Source organism: Oenanthe melanoleuca, chromosome 1A (genome assembly GCF_029582105.1).
Source record: "Oenanthe melanoleuca isolate GR-GAL-2019-014 chromosome 1A, OMel1.0, whole genome shotgun sequence".
NCBI lineage: Eukaryota > Metazoa > Chordata > Aves > Passeriformes > Muscicapidae > Oenanthe > Oenanthe melanoleuca.
The window spans coordinates 36,209,948-36,235,541 of NC_079334.1; the positions used below are offsets into that span (position 1 = coordinate 36,209,948).

Sequence of the window (25,594 nt, forward strand, 5' to 3'; positions counted from 1 at the left end):
TATACTCTATATACCTGTCCTTTCCCAGAGTTCAAGTATGCCCAGAGCTTTCTGTATACAGGAAACTTATGAGTGGAAATTTCAAAAGCAACTCAAGTGTCATCACTAAGACATGACCAAAATAAAAAAATCCAAAATAATGGCCTTTGAAAATGCTAACTACAGGAATTCAGTCAGATCACATTCGTTCATATGATCATAGATCAAAGCATTTCATGCTGCTATGAATGTGAAATCAGATGTCTTCTCACTATAGTAAGCTGGTTTCCAAATGAAAATAGTGAAAAAGCTGACCATGTCCACTTCAGTGGCTGAAAGTACACTTCACTTCAGGAAACAAAAGAATGTAGGAATAAGGCATTTAATTGAAAAAAACCCAAAAAACACCTTACAAAAATTTTATCTTGCTTCATTCTAGCAACCACAAGAGTATTAAAAAAATTTTACAAGACAACTAATACAGTGTTTAATTAGAAGCAGCATTAAGTCCAAACAGTGCATAAAATTCCCAAGTGTTTATTGTTACAGCTTAAGTGCATATATTACTTCCAAAATTTTGTGCCCTTCCACAGGAACAGACATAAAGCATCTACACAATTTGTTCTTTTCAGAAAGCTTTTACTACTTTGAAATCTCATCTTTATAGTTGCCTAATACAGTGAAGTAGTTCCAGTGATGAATTCCAGATTTATATAGACTAGATTTCAAAAGAGTAAACTCAGTATGGAAGGTTTTAAAGTTTTTTAATATTCCCATAAAAGGTGACAAAATAAAAAAATCAATTGAATTAAAACAGGAAATATACACAAGAAACTTGTAAAAAAACCCACAGATATTCAATACAAAATATTAATCTGTCTCTAACAAGAGAAGAAAAAGCTTTTCATAAGTCAAAAGTATGGGCCCATGCTTCTGAATATCAACACTGAGAGGTTATGAGGGTATCTCTAAAGTTCAAATGCAATCTGTACTGGCTACATTACTTCTGCAACTTTTGTAAATGAAAGACAGAAGACAGAATTACCTAACACAGGAGCTTGAGCGTCAAAAATTAAATTTCTATTTTTAAATGGTTTATAAGTGTGACTTCCCTCATTTGTTACACAGATAACATCTGTAACTTCTTTGGCTAAGGCCATCATCTCTAAATAGAAGCCCCAAACAAAATGTGAAACATTTCCACTGTTGAGAAATAACCAAGAAGTATAGTTCAGTTAGAATGCCAAATACTATGGAGCAGTTCTATGCTTGTAGAAAAAAGCATTCTCTTTATAAAGAGGTGAATGTGAATTCACAACTGTCATCTTTAATTTTAAATTATTTGATAAGTACCACAGTATTGACAAATCTTCATAAATATCATTAGTTTTGAAATAAAGATGTCAAAAAATCATAGAAAAAATATTTTTCTTACTGGAACAGCCAGTGAGTTTCTTTAAATTTAGATTTTTGCTTCAAATGTTATGTATCAATCATCATTTTATCAAACCTATTCTCAGGGAAGTGGAGATAGTATAATAGAGAACAGGCAACAAGGCTGAATTCTCTCTTCCCTGACCAAATACTTCCAGTAGGCCTCACAAACTGCAGATAATGGGATATACCAGAATTCACCCACTTCACCCATGTTACCATTGCCTATATAAAGCTGCAGTATATTTTGTGTCTAGCTTGGACAACAGCCAGAAGGCTTCATCACACTGAGTGATGTGGATTAGACTTCTATTTCCAGCTTGCCCTTCCAGATGCTGGAAATTGGAGAGAATAGACACCAACACTTCAGCTCCATAAATGGAGGATAAATTAATCAGGTGCTTCACCTCAAAATTACCTACATCAACCTGAAGAGCAGCAAGAGCCTTATTGACAAAGCACCTTCCTGAGAGATGCTGATTGCCACATGAGGTTTACAGCCTTAACAAGCTGAGATGGAAAGTCCTTTGGCTCTCTGAATGTTTCAGATCCATTTCTTAAGGAGAGTTCAACTAGAAGTCTTCGGAGTCTCTGAGCAAGACTGAACATAAATGAATCGCATGCAGAAAACCTTAAATCATTTCAACCCCTTGGCCAAAAAAACCATGCTGTGCCTGGAAGCACCAGAGCAATGATTACAGAAGAAAAAAGATTCACGGCATTGTTGTCTAAAATTGGTTTTCCAGATATGTGCTTGGAGTCTTTTGTTTCGTGGTTAACAACCATGCCAATTGTCTGGTCAAAACCTGGAAAAAGATAAAAACTTCATTACAAAGCCAAGCAAGATGAAGAGAAACTTAGTAACCAAGTATATACACCTTCTTAAATTTATTTTACTCTAACACTGTTGTATCTCTGTAAGAAGATATCATCAGACTAAACTAAATTACAGTCAGTTTAATTTGGTACCTTCAAAAATGCAATACTCTACATTAAAGGTTACTTATTTTGAGAAGTTACACTTCTATCAAATCTCTTTTTATGCAGTTTCACAGCAAAGAAAGGAATGAAGCTAAATCAGAAGAGGAAAAAGCTGTTCCAAGAGTCACTCTAAAGCAAAGGATGCTGTTTTGAACAGAAACAACTTATCAGCAACATGTTTTCTGGCAAGAAGATGCATTTGTTTTAAAAGGAAAATTAAAGAAACAACATTATCACTTAATCTGACAGAAAACAAGCTCCTTACAAAGGCTGAACTTATAAATTCTATTTACACAGCAATTTTATACTACCAGCAGCTGAAGATTTTTCTGCAGTACTTAGGTAACTTCTTGCTCTGCCTCTGTATTATCAATACTTTAATATTGAGCTTCATTAGCTGTTACTGTACAGACACCATTATCCTATGTTTTGTCCAGCTGCACATTCTGTATGCTGATAAAAGCACACCAATCAAGAAAGCTTGATTTTAACTCACACTGTAGTGAAGTATAACTGGGTACATGCACATGCACGCATTTAAGGTTGGAACATTCCAAACTAAATCAGTATATTTTATATTAATTTTTTTTTTCTTCTTAGATTTGACTATCTGTCAACAGTCACAACCTGGAAATTTAAAAGAAAGCTACTGCCTTATTAAAAAAAATTCTGCACCTCAGACAAAACTTAAAAAAGCCACCACTACAAAGCTTTGGCAGGTATATATATATATATCTATATATATATATATATCATACATTTAAATATACAATTAAATAATGCAAAAGAGCTACAGAAAAATCAAACTTCTAAGTCTAATAGTTTAACTCTCAACACTTGCTATGTTTTAGAGAGCAGTAATTTTTTTGAGGAAAAATTGGTAATTATTTTTTCTAATTTTTTATCTCCCTCAATTGTACATAAAGTGTACCATTCAAGAATGAACAAGCAGGTAAAGTAACAGTCCTTTCCTCAGCTTTGTTATTTACAGAACAGGTATAGAATGATAACATGAGCAAACTTGAATCCTATTCTGCACAGTGATGCAAAGTTTTAATTAATAACTGTGCAAGCGGTGTCCCTGCTGCAGCTAAAAAGTTAAGTTGCTGAGCACGGAAAAAATACATAAAATGAAGAAGAAATAGATGCTGATAAATGAAGACATGCATTAGCTAGGTTTACTCCGTTCTCTTAATGCATCTGCCTCATTAGGATCTCGAAACATTGTCTAATTGCTTATGTGTTTCTTGTTTAGGACAGAAATATCTAAAAATTCATCAAATAGTTAACACTCCATTGTATTTTGAACTTTCATGGAATTACAAGGAATAGAGCTTAAAAAAATGCTGTAGAGCCAAATTCAGAGCATCAACAACAGACCTCACTGTAACTGCAGACCTAAAGGCAAGTGTCTCTCAGGCAGTTCATCAGCACATTCACACTCTGACTTCCAATTAATAAGTATACCAACAATGAAACATGGAAACTTAAGTTGTCTCTGTAAACAAGCTAGTAAACACAACAGTGTCAGATATTGTTCTAAACAATTTTGAAATATAGGATAAGTTTACATCTTAGCCTAAAGGCTGTCTGTAGTGTTTATTCATAGGCAATGATCCTTCAGGGCAATGAATAAACACTGAAATAATTTAGAATCAAACAGGCAACAATTTAAAAAAAAAACCAAAACCATATTGTCTTTTTATTACAAGTCAAAGCTAGTTTGTGATAAGCTCAACTTATAGGAAACAGTGTTCTGTATTATAGAGCTTGTACAGGAAGCAGTGAAAAGAAACCAGAAGGTAAACTATTGTTCACATTTTCTTATTTAATTCTTAAATTTGAGCCTATTCCTAGACTTCAGAGTTAGGAATGGAGCTTCTCTGCAGTGACAACTTCATCCAAATAAATTGATAAAATTAAGCTGACATTTTTTCTTATAAAATGTTACTATAATTAGAGATATAAAAAAGGAGAGGGCAGCAACTGCTTCTTCCAAGGTAATTTGTTGGCTATCTCTGTCTCTTTCAGTCATCAACAAGACAATAAGCTACAACAAACAAATCAAATGTGGAAAAGGCCCAATCACCCCTGCTCCTTTTCATTACTATGTCTATTACTTTTGCTCCCTTGTCCTTTATTTCTGTATTCTTTCCATTTAAAAAATGATATCCTCAGCCCTTCTTGAAGTTCAAGTCCAATCTTAGGTTACACTGGGAGAAAGGGGGAAAAAAAAAGAAAAAAAGAAGACTCTTACCACTGTATTGCATTGTAGCTCCCAAATATGAATCAACAACTGATCCCAGTAGGCCAGCTGCGGCACCAAACACAATAATGGGCCATTGTGGAGCAGACATTTCCAGATCAGTCACAAAAATGAGTTGAGTTATAAAGTAGGCTATACCTACTGTCATGCCTCCAAGCAAACTTGAGATCAGGCCCACTAAAGTAACTGCTCCATTAGTACCTACACCAAATAAAATGTAGCTGATTTACAATTTTTTTAAAAAGACTTGTATTAATTGAAATATTTTACATTAAATCAAAACTGTCCATAGTAATCTTCTCTCCTTACATCCACAAGGCTCCACTACAGCAGCTTTTTACTATTCCCACTATGCTATTGAGCAGCTCAACCTGTACTGTTACTGTCTGTTACTCCTCCTTTCCTGTCTCTAAGGCTAGTTCTCTAGAAATATTCACCAGCACTAAATAAAACTAGAAAGCATATTGCTTAATGTCACCTGGTATTTGTCTGCTCTAAGTGGTGGTGAGTTAATAATAAAAAAAACCCCCAGACCTTGAGATGTGCACATTAAAGCAATGTTCTCTTTCAGAAGTAGTATACCAACACATCTAAAAATAAAACAACCAAATCCATAGAAAGAGATGTTTGACAGCTCACCGAATAAAAATCTGAAGAATATAAAGAAATATATAAAGAAAAAAATATTCCCATGCACTTAATTCCCATCCAAAAAGATCTGTACCTCTGATCAATTGTCCAGCAAGACTCAAAAAAGGCATACTGCTTTAAAGCAGCAATGACATCTACCACAGAGATGTTTGCCAGACAGAAAGTTCACTGCATTCACCCTTGGTAGAATATTAAAGGAAATGAGTGATTTGGTTAAGAAGAGAATTTTCTGTAGTGTCTCTGTGGAATATATATGTAATCTATGGATTAAAATAATGCCTGAAAAATATCAGTTGATTACTTGTATTCTTCATATTAGTAACATAAACTCTTTTATTATTGCCAGAGATTAGAAGCATTCAGAATGATTTTAGCTCTGTGGTTGCTATGCTCATGCATCTCATCAACAGGATGCAGAAGAAACACAGTTAATATATTCCATTTCAGAGAATGCATTCCTTTTCTAACCCCAAATTTCTGATATTGGCTTTTCTGTGTCTTTCTTGGAACTTTTCAAGTTGGATGCATAATTCAAAACAGATTAACAAAATATTAAGAATATGTAGAAGAGGTAACACCTTACCTACTGGAACCTGTTCCCAGGTTGTTATCAATCTTGGTTTGCTTTTACTCATAACACTACCAATCTCTGAAGCCCATGTATCACCAGCAGAGCATGCCAAAGCTCCCAAAAGGGATAAGCACATCCATGATGCTGTGTATTCCTTTGAAAAGTCAATAGGAATTTCACCGGGTCCATTTTCTATCATATATAAGAGAGCCAGCTCAGTAGGGACACCACCATTACAGAATACCTGAACCCAATTCCTCTGTCCACCTGAAGTATAAAAACTGCATTTTAGTAATTTCAGACAACAGCATGAGGCAAAAGCAAAATAACACATATATAGTTAAATTTAAAAAGACATACAATCAAAACAGAAACTATATGGCAATTTATTAAACAGAACAGAAGCAAAAGCGAAATGGCTTGCTAATATTCACAGGGATAGAGTTGAGGGGACTCTCCACAGTGTTCCCTACTCTAGATGTTAAATCTCACCTGACCCTTTTGAAGGGAACAAGAACATGTAGTATTTATTCTCCACAAGGGATCTGAAAGAATTAAAGTAGTTTGGCTTACCTTCTCTGTATTCAGAATCTATTTTCTTCTTTATATCTTTTTTCCACTTAGTAAGTTTTGAAGAAGTAACAAAAAATACAAACAAAGAAGAGAAGAAACTGTAATTTGCGACTGTAAGGATAAATCCAACCACCAGTCCTACGAGGAAAAGAGAAGTATGTAAAGGTCCTTCATGTTACAATGGCTGCTTTGCAAAGCAATTAAGTATTTCAAATTTTCTGAATATGAAGAATATCCTCCTGATAAACCTAAGACAATCACGCAATAAGAGACAAATTGCTAATTTTATTGTAACTGCTGAAGCATGTGATTTTTAAGATCTTTTTTCACAAATCGATAATACTGTGCAAAAATAAAATCCAAAGAATATATAATTGAAATTCAAGTACCCTGCCTGAAAAATATTATTTTTATAAGGAGAAGATATATAGCTGTGGCTGTGCCTCTATCAGCAAGCTTATCATCAGTTTGGGTATCAAATTCCACATCCAAGGTCTAGAAGATAACCCGTAAAACCCTCTTCCATATCTCAGCAGATGCTATTTCTCTATTCTTTTCTTTCTTTTCTTTTTTAGTTTCTGATTTTTATTCTACTTCTGTATTTCTTAAATTTTTTAAAGTAATTGATCTCCTTGATACAATTCATTTTTATGCCCCTTTCACAGAGGAGGCTTAATTTCTCTCCCCACCATGAGATTACAATTCTAAAGGACTGAAAGAAAAATGGTTGCATTTGAGAGCAAATGCCAGTATAAATTGGCTAGCAGAGCTGTTAAGAGGTCAGAACATAAAAGTCAAAAATATTTTTGTCAGTGTAGAAAATGCTTCCCTTAACTCCCACAGACAGAAGGTTTGCAAATGGGTGACATGGGAAGGAAGGATCTGAAGTCCTGTTTTACTTCACTGAACATCAATTCAGACAATGTCACAAGACATGTGTGAATCACCTCACCCAGAAACCTTGCCTCAGACTTCAATAAACACTATTGTACACTACTCTGGGCTTTTTATCATGTGGTCTAGAAAAACTTTTCAGAAACAGTCATTTGTTCTTAGTGAAGGACAAATTTAATTTTCTTACTTCTTCCAGGCCAAAAATGTGTAGAACTGCTACTATTACAGAAAGGAGAACCATACAGAAAGGAGAACCGATTTCCCACCAAGCAGGAAGACTGCTGACACAATCAGTTTAGGGTCACTACCTCTGCCACTTCTTTGTTTCTCTGTGAATCTTTCTATATGTTAAACCAAAGCACATGATTTAACTGCATACTGTACTGAAGTTTAAAAGAATCTTCTAGGTATATATAAATACAATAATATTAATCAAATCAATTACAAGCAGTAGCACAGGATTAACTTGACTATTTAAACAGCCATGAGAAAAAAAAAAACAAAACAGTATGAATTTGGGGTATGAATACTTACATTTATACTTTATTATAATAGAACTAGGTAAAGTCTTAAACTGCAAACAATAAAAAGAACCTTTAGTTTACTAAATGTTTATCTTAAGTCTCAGAAAAAACATACCTCCCAATGCACCACTGTGATCAAGACTCTTCTTTTTAAAACCCTGTGTAGCAATAATTAGTGGAACCAAGACTGAAAAAAGCCAGCGCCATGGAGAAATGGGCCGTAAAGTACCTGAAAAATCAAATAACAGGGTTACAGATAATCCTCACAGAGCCTTTTTTATGTGTTCGTGTCTGAAAAGTCAGTATTCCTGGTATATACTTAAGTTTTGATCTTAAAAGAGAAGAAGTGAAGGCCAATGTATCTGCAATTATCTACTCTATTTTTCTATTCAGCTATCAAAGGAAAACATATTTTGTGAACTAAAAGTAATTACCAAAAAAATAGCAAAATGTGACAAGAAATAAATATGGTGTTATTTTCCATTCTAAAAGGGATTTATGAACTTCAAAACCTAACATCTGAATTTACTGTGACAAAATTCCACTACCAAAAAAAGCCAAGCAGTCTGCTAGGTGAAAGTAGTGTGTCCACTTTATGAAACATCAGCCCTCTCAGTTCTTCTGACCTTGATGTAAGGCTCTTTAAAATATACTTTGAGCTGATGACTATCTCGGCAAGATTTGAAGTGACAGTTTTAGTATGAAAAATCCACAAACTTCTAAAACTTAAAGCCAGTAGTTAATGCAGGTTTTGAAATAATGAAAAAATTAAAATCTTGAGAAGTTATTTATTACATCTCCTATACAAATACAAGACATCACAAATCTTGCATTAAAATAAGTCTCATGTTGTAAAAGGAAGATTTCACAGAGGCATAGAGCTTGTCTTGCTAACATGATAAACATGATGGTTTTCAACAAGAATTTTTGTGTCATCATTATCCCAACCTTTGCAAAAACACAGGCTCCCTGGTGCAAAGCAGGACAAACATGTCTGTGAAATCACAGTAAAACACCCATTGCAAAGATTCACAAGAAAAAAAATTCTCTTCTGTGTACTGAAAATCCCCAAAGCCATAGTAGGTGAGCAAGGGGGTCCTGCAATCAGGGCTGAGTCAGAAATTCAGAAGATAAGCACCATCTGTGTATGAAGAGCCCTCCAGTGCTGTAGCCTGGTATTGCTTACCACAAACCAAGACAGCTCTTGGTGCAAACTTGAGTGTAAGCAGTACTGGAACACAGAGGGGGTCCTTTTGCTTGGCTGACAAAGAATTTTCATCTCTTCACAGTCATTTTTAAACTAACCTTTTTGGATTCCCTTGTGGGAGAGAAAAGTATTTCTACTAAATTACTACAAAATGTAAACAGTTAAGACTAAGATTGGATCTATAAAAAAAACAATGAATGTGTTCTTCAACACTCTGGCTTCACTAACATCTGGCCTACTGTTTGGTGCTTAAGAATTGCTATAAACTGTACATTAATAAAAGTATGTTTGTAGTATTTTTGTATTTATATTAAGGACTGTCAATTTCACCACTTGTATGGGCTGAACCATTCAAAGCCCATTAATTACTGTATCCTTCATTCACCTCCTTGAAAAGCCAAGGTCTTTCCACAGTCTCAGGCAAACGAACAAGTTTTATGTCCTTCTTGCTCCATAACCATTCCCTACAAAAAGGAGGATTTGTCCACAGTCTTCTCCTTTCTATCAGGCCCTATCCTGATTCACCTGATACCAGATGTCTCCATGCTATACTGTAAATTCCCACTTACGTAAGAGAACAGGGACTAGAATACCCTAATTGTCAGAAAAGCTATGCTTTTAGAGAGCAGATACATAAATGAAGTTGCACGTTAAATCCAACTTGGGTAGTTACAAATGATACAAATAAAAGCTGCTTGTGAAGCATGCTTCTGCATACCTTTTATACATCTGCCATCTCACTAAAAGCCAAAGTAGAAGCATCCAGACAACACAGATTTAATGCTGTACCAGAACTAATACCCCATCTTAAAACCTGAAGCACTGAAAAGCACAGAGAAGAGACATGCCTCTACAAAAGTCAGCTCATACTGGTGAAGTATTTTTTACAGCTTCTTCTGGATCCAGAATTGGGCAGTTGAAGGCATTCATACCGCATCCCTAGGCACCTTCAGCAATACTGCAATGACATTGGAGCTTTTCCTGCATCAAACCAGCTGGGGTATGAATGCTAAGTCTTTACCTGTCTTGGAAAAGTAGTTAAATTCTTGTAGGCTTAAACTGATACTGAAGGCAGTATCAGCTGCCTTTGCACACTGCTCCAAGAATGGTCCTAGAGCCAAAAAGAGGGACTATAGAGAGGATTTGTGTCACTGCAACTACCCACAACCAACTCACAGCCAGCCTGAGCTGCCTGAGCTGACAGTACACACTTAAGTCAGCCACTCTACGCATACATCTCTATCTTCTCACACCATTTCCCGTTTCTCTGTTCCTCGACTACGGAAGCCTTCCTGCATGCCCTGTTCTGCACATTGCAGATGCTGCCGATTCCTAAAACAGTTCTGAAAGCTGGCACATTCCTCCTGTGCTGTCACCTACTCTCCCTGATATAGAAAGACCTCTGTCAGCTCGATCTTTCTTTTCACTTCTTAATTTTTATTTGCTTTCTTTCGGAGAAATAAATCACAAAGGACCCAGCATTTAAAATTGTTCGTGATCCTGGGCGGAGCTGCAAGTAAGCAGCTGTCAGCATCTTCTAAACCACAGTCACCTACTGTAAGAGGTGAGGTTATCAGCTCTACTGACGGAAGAAGGGGCAGCGTACACTCCCCATTTTCTGTCTCCTGCCTGGAGGGGCAGGAGGGGAGGGTTCGCCCGTGGCCGTGCCATGCCAGCCTCTCCCCGGCCTTTGGACTCACCGTAGTACGTACTTGCAGTCATGGACACGATCCAGAACGCTAGCGAAATACAAATGAGCAAGTTCAGGATTACCATATTCGCCATCATCTTGAGGTATTCTCTGAAGAAATCCTCCTGGTAATAGGACATGGGAAGCAAGAAGGACAACACCTGATGGGAAAACACAAAGCGCAGGGCATCAGCGATACCGCCACCACCTTCTTCTTCTTCTTGCCTTTCTCCCCCCGCCCGGCCGGAGCCGCGGCCGGGCCCGGCCCGCATCGCCCCCGGGGCGCTGCCGGGAGGCACCGAGGCGCTCATGGAGCGGCTGCTGGGGCCCCGCGGCCGGCGCAGCCCGGGCTGCGCTGCGCTGCGCGGCGCTGGGTGGCGGCAGGCGCTCGCACCGCCCGGCCCCGTCACCGACCTGCTCCCCGCGGCCGCGGGCGCCGCCACCATCCCGCCCCGCGGCCTCCCCGCGCATGCTCCGCCGGCCCGCAGCGCCTGCGCCGCGGCCAGGGGGCGCTGCGGCCGGGCCGGGCCGGGCCGGGCCCCGCGCCGGGAGGAGCGCGGCGCTCGCTGCTCCGGGCTGCCGTGGGGGCATCCCTCCGAAACACGCTGCCAGCGGAGATCCAGCTTGCGAAATAAAACCTGGAACGACACGCCTGCGAAAGGCATGAAGCCTGTGGATAATTAGTGTGTCCAATGAGTACCTGCATGAGGTTTGAAACTTGTTGGAGCACTTCGAAGTTCATTAACAGCAGAAGAAAGAGACTTGAAACGTTTCCTAAAATTGACTTGGGATGAAAACATGCCAAACCTGCCTGGTGGCTTTTCTCGGGGCACGTCAGAATGACTCCCGAAACACTCGCGTTGTAAATAAGCTGACATGAGCTACGGGACGGACTGCGCAGCTCCCACCCTCACACTTCAGACACTTCGTCAGCAAAGCACAGAAAGAGCTGAAACTTCACAACTTTATAAAAACACATTGTTTTGAGGCAGCAGCCTCAAAATAAAAGAGAAAAAAAAAATAAAATAAGACGTTAGGCATCCCAGGAGATAATGCTGAAGAAGCATTTATGTATTCAGCACTTGTGCAATGGAACGACCAAAACCTTCAAGTTGTACAGATGAGTGACCTCATGTACATCAATAACCTCAGGTGCTTTTTTCCCGTGGGCTTGTAGCAGCAGCAGCAGAACAGAATATTTATTTAAGTATTCAGTGAGAGGCAGAGTAATACAAGAAAGGACAGTAAAAGATCTTTGATATGCAACAGAAGTAGTTGTAAAGCTAGAAAATTCAAGTGAGCAATCTTAATTTAAGAGATTATAATTTCCTTACTGAATTTAGGAATATTTCTGTCTTGTGGGACCCATTTATTTTTGAGGCATGTTCTCGTATTTTTCATTCAGCATCTGGAGTAGGTTTCAATCAAGGTGTGAACACAGTCAGTGTGTTTTTGCTCAGAAAATATATTTTGGATATATATTCTCATATATTTGGATATATTTTCGTGTTGCTGTGAAAGAAATACTCAATTATAACTCAGAGCTGCTTCTTCAGATGTTCTCTAAGCTGAGAAACCTACTCCTTAAAGATTTACAGATACCTGATTTTAGCTGAAGAAAGTAGGCCTATTTCAGAGGCTAAAGTTAATACTTGGGTGTTTGCAATGTATTTTCTCCAGGCAGTTAGAGATAAAACTTGGAACTTGTCTAAGGTGCCTTAGACAAGGTTTTATCTTATTTTCTGCTATATTTATTGGTAACAAATACTAGTAACACCCAAAATTTATCTCAAGTAGAGATACCTGAAACAGTAATACTAATGTAGAGTACTGATTTTGGTATATCTAGTCTCCCTTCTTACCTCCCAAATTTTCATTAAACATCCATCTGAGGTCTAGATTTGAGATCTAAGAATCAGGGACTCAGTAACTGGGCTGTTTTGTAAGAACAGGACACCTTTAAAGAACAGCACTGACATGACATTTCTTAGGTTCTTCTGCCAAAATCTAACTAGCTGAGATTTTCAACCAGAACAAGATCAACTCAAACTGGTGGCTGAACAAGCAGCTGCTTTTTCTGGTATAACCAACTCCCATAATCTTACTCATTCAAATACACCCTTAACTGTAATAAATAGTTTTATTTAATTTATTGCTTACTTTTTGTCTTCTAAACTGTAACAAACTGATACTGGAATTTCTGGTGGAGAAACAAATGTTCCTGAAGGAATCCTGGAGCCGTCTGTGATCTGTGGTTCTGTAAAACTGTGAGACTGTGATTAAGGGTAACATACAAGCTGGTGTGAAGAGGGGGCAGGTTTGTGGAGCTCTAAAGGACTCTTCAGCTTCCTTCATAGATCACATACTCATGTGAAGTAGCACTTGGCACTGACTTAGGGACATACCAGACTATTGCACTGGTTTATCTATAGCCCTTGCATCTTGGCTTAAAGCCAAAGGTACTGCTGCTGCTGGAGTTTACCTGAGCAAGAGTAGCAAAAGGGAGCACAGCTCTCCACCCCTGGTGTCAGAAAGGTAGCTCTGGTCAGGAAATGTATAACAACCAGTGCATGAATAATGTTGGCTTTGGCTCCTTCTTAAGCTCTGAGTCTTTTGTTAAATGTGGCTTCATACATCCCTCTTCCAGTGTTTCTGATTGCCAACAAATTTTCCTGCAGTAGCTTGGTACACACTAAATGTTACAAGTAGATTAGAAAACAAAGAAAGGCACACAAAATTAGACTTCTTTCTATATTGGGAAGCTGAAAGAAGTAGCTACAGTTTTGAAATTAATGTCTACAACAGTGCTGTAATTGCCCCATATATTGTGTTATTACTCCTCTTTTCTAGATGTTACCCTTTTTTCCACTAGGTCCTATAATAATGATGATAACAACAACACCAACACCACTTCTAATTAGTAAAAGCTGGGTTTTTTAAAACTTAAATTACCATCTAGATGCTTACAATATTGTGAATACAGAATGAATGTATTCAAAAAGCCATCCTGAATCAGTCATAAAATCATTAGGTATATTTAATACATGCCATACATTAATTTTATAATCAGTTTTTACTTATAACCCTCCCTGTTCCTTATTCACACCTAGTAGTAGTGATAAGCTTGAGAATTAAAAAACCAGCAAGTAACAGCTGATACAACAAACCGACCTGAAAGCTTGTCCTCACATCTTCCCATTCAAATTCATACATGAAATAAGAAATATGAGTAGTTTTAATTTTAAAAATTGGGATTTTAAGCCACACAATATTTAGAAGAAGAACTTATTCTTACCTTTTATGTATGGGATGCAAAGCACGGCCAGTGCAAAGTCTAGTGAAAAAAAAAAACAACATGATTTAATAAGAGGCAGGAATGTGAGATGATTAAAAGCAGCAAAAAAGAAAAAAGATAAAAAAATGTTACTGTACGCAGCATGCTAACTCTTTTACATTCATTCTTTTCCTAGGAATTTAGTAGATTTGCCATAATACAGCATAACATTTCTAAACATTTACGATGATATTAGAAGTAGACTTTCTGCCTTATTTTTTTGTATCTCTGAGATAGAACTTCCCATTTCTCTTCACTGCTTAAAACATTATTCATATTTATGCTTGATAAAATGCATTATGAATAATATAGCTTGAAATTCAATTTAAACATCTTTTATTCTCCACTGTTAATCTTGTTTTCTAAATAGCCAAAAACTGGTTGAAGACTACTGTTCAATAAATGAAATTAAAAATCTGTAAACATTGTTAACATTGTATTAAGTATAGCTGTTCACAAGGGCCTTGAATAATATTCACACTCTTAGAAAAGACAACATAGTAAGACTGTAAAATTTTACAGAAGGGGAAAGGTTTTACTGCAGGAAGGGAAAATTAATACTGCAGATAAATATTCACCTTAAGTAGACCATTCATAATAAGTAGCTGCCTGTGAAAATACCAACCAAATTGCAAACAGTAATTTTCATACCAAAGGAGTTGCTATACAGATGAATTCCTAGCATTTTTGAGGCAGTTAAAAATGTCAGTGCTTAGCGCTATAGCAAAACTATTTATACCAGGATTTGGATTATGGACTATAGAGCAGCAAATGAAGAAAAAATATCCAAATTGATTACCAAAAAAGAACGAACCTAGAATGAAATTTTAAGTATTAAATATGTGTGGATAGGCTTTTGCTTTGTGTTAAATGAATTTATCCAAGGACAATGACAGCAATTAAATTTATTCGTAAATTAATTTATTTGTAGTAGCCTAATTGTTCTTTTTCTGGTCACTTATTCCAAATGACCCACCTTTTTACTATGTGTTTATACTGTGCTTTTCTACTTTATCAAGTAGTTTAGGAAAGAACCAACATATTGAAAGTAGCATGTGTTCAAGATTGTGATATCTCTAGTATATTTGCATTTTACAGAGGAGGAAGTTGAATTAAACGAGAGTGCAAAATAAGTTAATGAAAAAAAAAGTAGTTCACTGGGTCATTCAGTAACAGGGAAGGGTAACAGTAAGCAAGGCAGGTAAAGATCTAAAAGGACTGTGCACAAGGAATGACCATAGACTCTCCAAGATAGTAAAGGGGCTTTAAACTAAAATTGCCAGGGAAGGAGAACCTCTTTCCATCCCAGTCCCACTGGTGTGATGCCAGTGCCCCTGCAAGAGATGCCCAGAATCTCGAGGAGGATCATAGTGATGCCTGAAGATTTTTAGCTTCTTTATATATTTGTAGTTTTGTAGATTTTAAAATATAGCTGTATAGTTTCTAGCCCTTTCTTACACTTTAGAACAGTAGTTACCATTTCTCATACATTATGTCACATTCTGTTTGGTCTTACTTTAAAGGAAAAGAATTTCCAACAAGGATATCTTGTTTTGCACCAGCACCTGGGAGACATAACAAGATACAGGGCTAAGGACTCCTTGGAGGAACTCCAATGGGGCAAGTCCAAGGGTGGGTCACCACAGCAACCAGTCTCTCATTGGATGGTACTAGCTAGATATACTAATTATTTAAACTTATAAAAATTGTGAAAATTTGATACTTGTGTGCACATAGGGATAATCTGTGCACCTGAAAGCTTTCATTAAAAACCTGGTCTTTATGTTATCCGGTCTAATATTGTTTGGAAAGTTTTTCTTCTGATTTTAGGCAACAATAGGCCAGCAGGAGAGCACCTGAAGAGCAGCACAAAGGAATTCCAGCCACTCCAGCCAGTGAGTTGGCTTCATAGGGAGGTCCAACTTAAATGGCTCTATGCAAACGCACACAGCACAGGGAATAAACAAGCAGAGTTAGAGATGTGCACATGCCTGCAGGGTCACACTCTTATTGGAACCATGGAGACATGGTGGATGGCTTCTGTGACTGGTGTTAGAATGGAAGGCTACAGATTCTCAGACGTACCAGAAGGATGCATCCCTTCAGTGACAGATAAGAGCACCCTCACATCCACAAGCCCTCACCTTCCCGAGGGACATCAACCAGAACAATATGTATTGGAAGGACAACACAGCAGGCCATAAGCAATACAGGAGGTTCCTGAAGTGTGTTGTTAACTTCCTTTTCCAAGTGACACAGAAGTCAACAAGGAGAGTTCTTTGCTGGCTGTGAGTGATCATGGAATAGTGGCTTTCTAGATACTCAGGGCAGCGGGGAGGGTGCACAGCAAGCTCACTGCCCTGGACTTCAGGAGAGGAGACTGGTCTCTTCAAGGGTCTGCTTGGTAGAGTACCACTGACTGGCATCAGAGCTGCATCTCTGCTGTGTGATGTAGAGCATAGTTTATGCAGAATTATAGCTATGCAGGGAACAGGATTGGCTGGCTTTTAGATTGAGATAACTTTTAAATGATTCAGAATCATTAAGCTACAAACATTTTCTTCCTGTGAAAACTCATGTCCTCCACATCTGCCACAGCAAGTAGGTGTAACTTGACATACATAATGATTCAAATCAGGAGTTTAACTTGTTTAGGCAGAGTAAGAAGTAGTGATGGAACTATGGACATATATTTTTCCCACACGGTTGTAGTTAGATTTAGGGTCTTGTTGGGGTTTAAACCCAGTTGACAACTAAGAACCCCACAGTTGCTCACTTACCTCCTCCTCACCCTGGTGGAATGGGGAAGAGAATCAAAAGCAAAATGTGTAGGTTAAGATAAGAACAGTTTAATAATTGAAATAAAGGGGAAAAAGAAGTAACAAAGAAGTAAATAATGACAATAAAAAGGAAAAACAAGTGATGAACAAAGCAATTGCTCACCATCTGCTGACCAATGCCAGACACATCCCTGAACCCCAGTTAGCCTCCCCTAGGGCAAACAGGTAGCTCCCTCTGTCTATGCAACAGGGCAGGATGGTCTGTAGTGTGGAATATCCCTTTTGCAGTTCAGGTAAGCTGTCCAAGCTATGCTCCCTCATAGCTGTTTTTGGGTGTTCTTGTTGTCATTGGGGGTTTTTTTGGTGGTGTTTTTGTTTGTTTGTTTATTTGTGTTTTGTTTTGGGTTTTGTTTTGGTGGGAGGCTTTTTGTAATAATTTTTTGTTTGTTTTTTTTGTTTGTTTGTGGGGTTTTTGCTTGGTTGTTTTTTTGTTTGGTTTTGGTTTTTGTTGTGTACCATTTGTCAGAGCATGAGACCAAGAAAGTCCTTGGATAAACACAACCTAGCAACAACCAAAACACCAGGGTGTTACAACATTATTCTCATATGGAATCCAAAGCACAGCAATGTAGCAGCTACCAAGAAGAAATTAACTATATCCCAGCCTAAACAGGAACAGATCTTTGGCTCAAGAACTCTGTCACATTTACCTTTAGGTTGTTTAGCAGACAATTCTGGTAAATACTGCTAAAGATTTAAGATGACTAGCTTTCATTGTGCTTAAAATAATTTGTAAGAGATACTGGGAGGTGAGGTGTCAACCAAAGATACATCTAGATATGGAATAAAATCTTAGCTAAAAAAGATTATACTGAGGATATTGCGTCTCTGAATTAGCAACAAGTACTTTATGTTTCTATAGCAGTTAATCATAAGAAGTTAAAAAAACTTCACAAATGGGCAAAGTTTAAGGAAGGGAAATAATATTGGTCAACACCTTGTTTCAGATCACATGAAAAACTTAACAACATAAACCCAGATTATCTGCCATTTTTTTATACACAGTGAAACATTTTATTAAACGTTTGTAAAAGTTGCCTTGAGCCCTAATCCAGAGTCTCTGGATCCTGTAATAATATAAATTATAAAATGATTCTTCAATTGTTACCCATATAACTACCAAAGAAGTTATAAGGCAAGTTCATAAGGGAAATATCCAGCTGTGGGTTGAACACAAATTCAAATCCACAGCACAATGGGACCTTCCACATTTAATACAATGTAGAAATCTTGTATTGATTTGTACTTGTGCCACAGAAGACCCTACACTTTAGTAGTAGCCTATTAAAAACTACTGTGGACAGCAGTGATGTCTTACATTTTTGAAGAGAATTATTTTTCTTACATACACTGCAGCAATTATTATGAAGTTTATAATATAAATTAAAAGTCATAATTTTTACATTTAATGTAGATTGTAGATTTGTGTTTGCAGGGTTGTATCTGAAAAAATGATGTATTGTGTCTTACCTGGGCAAATGTTCAGTTTTTTGTTAAACCAGATAAATATTATTTCCTCTGAGAGATAAATATTAGAGCATAATGCGCTTGCCAAGTGCACTACAGATTTAGTTGCATTTTGTAGATACACAAAAGCAGCAAGTACTTTGTGATCAATAAACTGGATTTTAGGAAATCTGCTTTTTAATAAAGAATGAGTTTTGTATTGAATACTTATTATATAAAAATATTAAGTCATGCAAAAACAATATTTTGACTTTGGCAGTACAGAATTTTGGTCCTGGCTTACCCAGGGCAAATACCCACACATCCAACTTCAAACACTGCTACAGAACTGAAGACTTTTTCAGTTTAGAAACTGGATAATTAAGTATGAAATGTGAAAGTATCCTGGAAAACTAAAACTACAGAATAAGAAAGGAAGGTTTTACTGAAAAGAGGTGGCTGTAACAACATGTGTTCAAAAGTTAAGCTGAAAAATCCCTTACCTTTTTCTCTTCAGTCCAGATTCAGCAGAACTGGTGCAGAAAAAGGTGTGTTTAAGTCCTATGACAAAGAATTGCAGATTCCCAATATTTTCAGCAACTGAAGTTTATCAGAAAGACTATTGCACTGCCTATTCTGCTGCTTTGCCGTGATAATTTATTCTCATTCTTTCAGCCAACAACAGTAAAGTGATGGCACAGGAAATCACTCTGTCCTGAAGCAGATTAAAAATGGAGAAATTAGGACGCTAACAAACAGGGTGGAGCCCAATCTTCTCATGCCAAAACTCTGTCAATTACAGATTTATTTTCTTGTTCTCCTGACTTCAGAGATCCACCCAGTGTCAGAAATTGGTATTGAAGTCCCAGAACATCCTGTCACTGTACATAACACTCTGAGGTAGCACTAAAGTTTTAATTTCTGAAAAAAAAGTTTTGACAAGCTCGGGGGGATGTGGAGTGGAATCTTCTTCACCTGTGAAAGGAATCTGCATTTATGCCTTATTAATGCCTTTCTCATTACAAACAAACAAAACTTGGTGGTCTGTTTTTCAAGATATTAAATTCTTCAGTTTTGTGAAGTCTAGGACATCACTACAGAAACAGGAGGTTATCTCCCAGCTGCCAAGTCTTGCAAGTAATTTATTTTTTCTTGATGACACTGACATTTGGTAATATGGATGCAGAAATGAGAATGACTAGGATTCAAACAAAATCTTCTCAGAAGAAATCTCAACAAATTAATAAAAAGTGATCATTTTTAATATCCATGATTATTTTAGTACAATGGCTCATGACTTTTTAAAAATATATTTTGCAGCCTTTTGTCTCAAGACTTTACCAGCCTGCTTTTATTTTAATTATTTTAGACTTCCACCTGTAAATATGTCCAACTATCTGAAATTCATCTTATATGTTTAATTTCTCCTATGTCAGACACTGATTTATGTGCAAGCCTTAGGCATGCTGGAGCTGATTTTTTTTTTCCTTCCCTAAAGATTCAAACCCAAAAGAACATTTGTCAAAGGCTGTGAAAACAAGAAACTCAAGAACTCTTCCAGAGTCAGAACTGCCACAAGGAGAGCTTCTGCATTTGTTTTTTTTTTCCTGAAAACTGATCTTACAGTTTTACTAGAAAAGTTTCACATGCAAATATAACCAGTAATGAAAAGTTTTCTGTACAATGATCAAGCCACTAGTAGCTACTAGTGCTCTCCTTGTGACTACCTCCCCTTCAACTTGTTTCCTTGCTAAGTTAAGGTTCCTGAGCTTTCCTGAAAACAGGGTCAAGAAAAATTGTTTTGAGCTGGACAAAACATTTAAAATTCTTTAATCTTCCTACATATTCATAGGTCATATTACATTTAAAAGTAACAGCGAAGTGCTGCAAGAAAAGCTGAGAAATTGTTCTGGCACTGAGGGTCATGTCACACCTCTTTATATATCAGTTTAATTTTCTGGGCCTGCAGAAAGAAGAAATATGCATACTCCTTTTTTGTAATATCACTTTCATAAGACATTAATTTTTTAAAGTCTGGCTCCCTTGCTGGAATGTTTAATAGTATAAATAATCAGGCAACCTGGTGGCACAGTCCAATGGGATGCTTTTTTCAGCTGGTATGAAAAGACATTAAAAAAAAACCAAATAAAACCTAAACAAAAGAAATCATGAAAGATCATTGCAGCTGTTTTTTTTAATTGAAAAAAAAAATAACCCACCTTGGTAGTCTGGTTCTAGAATATCTCCTAACTGTTGCTCTTCCCCACCCTGTTGCATCACTCTTTTTAAAAAGGAAAACTCTGCATATTTCCATCTAGCACAGACACATTTTCCAACAAAAACTCCTGTCAACAGCCAGGAGTTTTGCTGTTCTGTCCTCATCCCTGTAGCATTACATAGTGGCCCTGCCTGTGGAGATTGCCATGACTCCCCTGCTGTCATAGAAAAACCATTAGGATCCTTCCATGACATCAAAGATTTTCTCCCACAGAAGCCAGACATAATCTTTCTTATAGATGGGTCCTTCCCTGTTCCACAGGCCACCCATAGAATCATAGAATGGTGTGCGTTGGAAGCAACCTTAAAGATCATCTACTTCCAACCAACCTACCATGGGCAGAGACACTTTCCACTACATCAGGTTGCCCAGAGCCCCATCCAACCTGGCCTTGAACACTTCTAGGGACAAGGCATCCATGAGTTCCCTGGACAACCAGTTCCAATGCCTTTCCACCCTCACAGTAAAGAATTTCTTCCTAGTATCACATCTAAACCTATGCTCTTCCAGTTTTAAAGCCAAACCCCCTTGTCCTATCTCTACACGTCCTTGTAAAACGTCCCTCTCCAGCTCTCTTGTCAGCCCCTTTAGGTACTGGAAGGTGCTAAAAGGTCTCCCTGTATCTTCTCCAGGCTGAACCATCACAACTCTCTCAGCCTTTCTTCATAGGAGAGGTGCTCCAGCCCTCTGATCCAGCTTCAGGGTGTAATGTCTGTACTTCCACCAAAGGAGTGAAAGTTTATTATTGCTCGCCAGTAGTAATTGCAGGACTTGCTGTCCTGATCAGTACTTCTTTACTTGCAGAAGAGCCATTGGCTTTCCTTAGCCATCTGCATTACACTGATTCCTGACACGCCTTTGGGGCTATGCACAGTTGTAGATAACTTTTTGAAAGCAACTCAGCTTCTTAACATCCCCTGGCACTCCTATGCAAGTGCCTTGCTACTATGTTGAAGCTCTTCTGCAAGCATTAGCCTGCTTCTGCCTGCTCTTAGCAATAGGAAAACACTACAAGCTCATGCTTTTCCTTATGATGATACCAAGCAAGAAAACATGTTAATTGATCAGTCAGGAAGGACAGTGTGTCTTTCTGGCTGGCACACTCCTGTAAATGATCTCATCAGCCTTTCTACAGAGAAGTCACCATCTGCTTCTCTTTCAGAACTGTTTTGCAGGACTCAGCCTTGGGAGATGAAAACATTGCCGGGCTGTGCCAGGAGTGCCAGTTACACCTTGATTCTTATGGCCATCCCCAGATAACCACCTTGTTGCACCTCAGCTTCTCCTCACTTACTTTCCTGGTGTGACTCACCTGGTGGCTTATCCTGACAAGGGGGTGTGATTGCATCAATACAACAAACTTGGCTGGCCCCAAATTTTCTGTAAGAGCACAGCAATACTGCAGCACTTGCCCAATTTGTTTGGTTCATAACGTTGGATGAAGGGTCAAAACCAAAGACACAGCACACCTAGACACATGGGTTTCCTTTGTAAACTTGCAAGAGAATTTTATGCAGATGTCCAAACAATGTAACCACAAATACACTTACTTAATCATAAACTTTTTCTCAGGATGGGTAGAGGTCTGTCCATGTAGAAATGCTGATCTAAGCATATCACTAAGAAACTTCAAAAAATGCATTATTTTGGAATACTGATTGTACCACGTAGTGACCAGGGGACTCATTTCACAGGATAGGTTGTCCAGGGGATCTGTAAAGCCCTAGGAGCCTGACAGCATTTGTACTTTAAAACTGCTGAAAGGAAGAAATCTGTTTAAGAATTATACTAGCCAAAGTTTGTGAATAAACTAGCCTGAAAGGGACAAATGCTTTCCCTTTGGCCCTAATATACATCAAGATCACTGTGAATAAAAACACACACTATGCCTATGTGAAATTGCAATGGGCAAACCGATAAGGTTACTGTATAGTCCACTTAATCCACCACATAGATCCAAGCTACAGGTAAGCTCTAATAGTGGCAAGACTATTCACCAACAGGTTGAAATAAAAATCCTTCCAGAACTTGCCTGAATGCACCACCCTTGGGGACCAATGATGTAGACCTGAGTCTACATCAAACTGACACACACATGACTCCAGATCAACACCATCAGATCCATAAACATGCTCTGTCTTCAAACAGTTGAAAATTTTTGTATCTTTGCATAAACTATTAAAATACCTTTCTTCAGTTGGCCTACCTTTACACTAAAGACTTAAATGTTTCAAAATGTTGGGTGTGTTCCAATATCCCTCTTCACTCTAGTGAAGGTGTCATCATGCTTCCCAGAGCATGTAATTTGTCAGTAAAACAACATCTGGAAAGCCCCGAAGGCAGAAATTCCTTGTCCAAGGTCACAGATGGGAACTGATCCAAGTTGATCCAATAGCAATATGCATGAAGCTCCAACACCTACCCATCACCTGGGATTAGTTGCAACACTGTCACAATGTCACATAGGACAGAGTAATTCTCAAAACTGCAGGACAGGATAGAATATTGCTTCTATAGCTTTCCACAGTGTTTTTAGAATAAAGAAAGATATTGTATCTTCCATACATAGATGAAAATGTTACAGTATAATTTCATGCTGCTCATCAGGAAAAAAAGTCTCAGGAAATTAATGTGGTTTATTTCTTCACTTCTTTCTCCTTCCAGCATTCTGTGTGGAACCAAATCCATTGCAGTATTTACCTGTCAAATAGAAAAGTTACAATTGCTTATATTATTTTAAATCATGCTAAATTGAGCTTTTAGTTTCAGACTTCATGTTTTGAAGAATATCTTAAGTACTTAAAAAGCACTGAAGAAAATACCAAAATAGTGGAAAGTGCTGCACTTAATCTACTATATATGTACTTGCATATCTATCCAAGCATAGAAAATTAGCACTGAGACTTCATCTATTAAATACCTCTAACTTGGCTGTAGCATCTGCATTCTATAAATAATTATAAACAACCCAGAATTCAAAGAATTAAGGCATACAAAACATGTCATCAAAGGGCAAAAAAAAAAAGCATTACACACTCACTACAGTCTTTGGGATTAACCATGGGCTAGGTGTCCAATACAAGTCCAAACTCAACAGAAAGAGCCTACAATCTTCTTTGCCCTGAAGAGGGCATGAGTCCTATGGTTCACTTTCTGACCTTGCTTACTTCTCTTCAACATATTGCTTACTTCTAGGAGTCCTTGCTCAAACGCTTGTGTAGGGTCTCAAGTACCAACGCAGGATCCACAGCTTAAAATCTCTGAGGATACAGGAAAGGGTGCTGAGGTTCCTGAGAGGAAATTTATGTTCCTAAAAATAAAGTCTCTTGAAAAAAAAAAAAAAAAAAAAAAAAAAAAAGCTTATTGTATGCAAGAGTTCTGTCTCTTGAAAAGACAGAACTCTTCGAATCATCTCTTCCATCAGACTATTAATACCCAAGGTGGAAACCTAAAATCACATTTTAACATCTTCCAGATTTTAAGAAAGTCCTATTTAGTAACTGATAGGTACTGACTGAATAATTGCACAGTCATAAAGAAGAGATTTTTCTCATCACCAAGTGCATCTGAGAACATAAAAACATGACTGATTTGTATTTTAGCATTAACTCACCCTAAATACCAAAATAAAGATTAGACTGCTTTTCTATTTTAAAATTTTTATAAATAGTATTCTGTAAAATATCTCATATAAATATCTCAGACTTTTACCTTATCCAAGGGAAGATTCCTTCAGGTATTTAATATAATTTGCTCAGATATATCTCTTGGTGAAATATTACTTGATTTTAAGCACATCATGAGGCTAATATTTAATTCTATCATTATGCAGCTCTGCCTGCTATTTGAATGTGATTCTTTGATCTTTTTTTTAAACTTATGGTGTCCTCCAATTTTTACTTATTTTTACTTTCATATGTATTTTGACGGCATTGTGTTCAAGACATTGTGTTCAGTCTATGTTCAGTAAGAACTTACCTACACTTAGTGTTTATTTTTAAGTTGGATATTCCTGCTTGGATAGAAACTGCTTTCTTCTTTGGAAGATTTCACACAGCTTTCTGTAAAAAAAAAAAAAAAAAAAAAGAATTAAAAAATCCAGAAGAAATTAGTTAAGAAACAGACAACAAAATCATATGAAATTGTACAACAGTGTTAAATTATGGAATAAGTGGACATTGTGTCAGCTGGCACAGGCAGAACAGGAAAAACCACAAAACTTCGGAAGAAATGCAAAGAATACATTTATTTTTGTTACCTCAACAACCCTGATCCACCCTGAACCTATGACAGTAATTGCCACCTGCAAAGCAAGAAGAGCAAAAATAATTTTAGCCTGAGCCAAATATAGTACAAAAATACTGAATGTCTCTATTCTGAAATCTGGACAAGTCCTTGTAACTCAGACTGTGCTTCTATAAAAACAAAACTCACTTTACTTTTTATAATTGAATTTAATTTACATGGCAAACATATTACTAATTTCCATCCTCAAAGTTTGAAACAAGTCGAATTCTGTGCTCCTGTACTAAAACATATGGCCTTCTGTTTTTTAAATTATTTCGTCTTTTACTGAAAGTATATTCACTATTTAATACGATCTTTTTTTCTTCAGCAATATAATCTGTTTACTCACACGATAATCCTAGATGATAGCAAAAAGCTAGGAATATCAGATGACAAATGAAAGAAGGGATATACAACACCACAGGATATACAAAACCACTGGAAGATTCTCAGGGTATTCTTTTACAGATGGTTAAGTACAGATGTTAAACTTTTCTCTTAGATAGAAACTTATAGTACAGGTCATATAGCATTTTTTAATAAATTTAGCATACTTGTTGGATGAACAGTAAGCAAACATACAATAATAATCAATAGAGTGGGAATACCCACGTCAGGGTAATTTCCCATAAAAAAGCT

The 25,594-nt window shown here is 37.3% G+C and overlaps 1 protein-coding gene and 1 long non-coding RNA gene across 4 annotated transcripts; both read right to left on the minus strand.

Moving 5' to 3' along the window:
- Positions 1-345: 345 nt before the first annotated feature.
- Positions 346-12,180, minus strand: TMEM19 (transmembrane protein 19). 3 transcript variants are annotated; one of them, XM_056516024.1, is made up of 7 exons: positions 11,185-12,165; positions 10,793-10,931; positions 7,989-8,102; positions 6,456-6,593; positions 5,895-6,149; positions 4,652-4,861; positions 346-2,219 (listed from the first exon to the last, which is right to left on the minus strand). In XM_056516024.1, the coding sequence occupies exons 1-7, from the start codon at positions 11,359-11,361 to the stop codon at positions 2,056-2,058; spliced, it is 1,197 nt and encodes a 398-aa protein (XP_056371999.1). In that variant the 5' UTR covers positions 11,362-12,165; the 3' UTR covers positions 346-2,055. The 3 variants fall into 3 exon arrangements, with proteins under 3 accessions (XP_056371999.1, XP_056371992.1, XP_056372005.1); XM_056516017.1 differs by having other exon boundaries at positions 10,781-10,931; positions 11,185-11,376; XM_056516030.1 differs by lacking the exon at positions 4,652-4,861 and having other exon boundaries at positions 10,781-10,931; positions 11,185-12,180.
- Positions 12,181-22,913: 10,733 nt separating this feature from the next.
- LOC130264547 (uncharacterized) lies at positions 22,914-25,248 on the minus strand. The gene is made up of 3 exons (XR_008842482.1): positions 24,927-25,248; positions 24,647-24,729; positions 22,914-23,993 (listed from the first exon to the last, which is right to left on the minus strand). It is a non-coding gene; the product is annotated as an uncharacterized LOC130264547 (long non-coding RNA).
- Between the last annotated feature and the right edge of the window lie 346 nt (positions 25,249-25,594).

Bases quoted from the DNA above. Each gene is read 5' to 3' on its own strand.
- TMEM19 (XM_056516017.1), bottom strand. From the start codon at position 11,361: ATGCCCCCACGGCAGCCCGGAGCAGCGAGCGCCGCGCTCCTCCCGGCG. The intron at 6,150-6,455 runs GTAAGCCAAACT...TTTATACTTCAG, and splicing joins AGATTCTGAATACAGAGAAG to GTGGACAGAGGAATTGGGTT. The intron at 4,862-5,894 runs GTAAGGTGTTAC...TATTTGGTGTAG, and splicing joins CTGGGAACAGGTTCCAGTAG to GTACTAATGGAGCAGTTACT.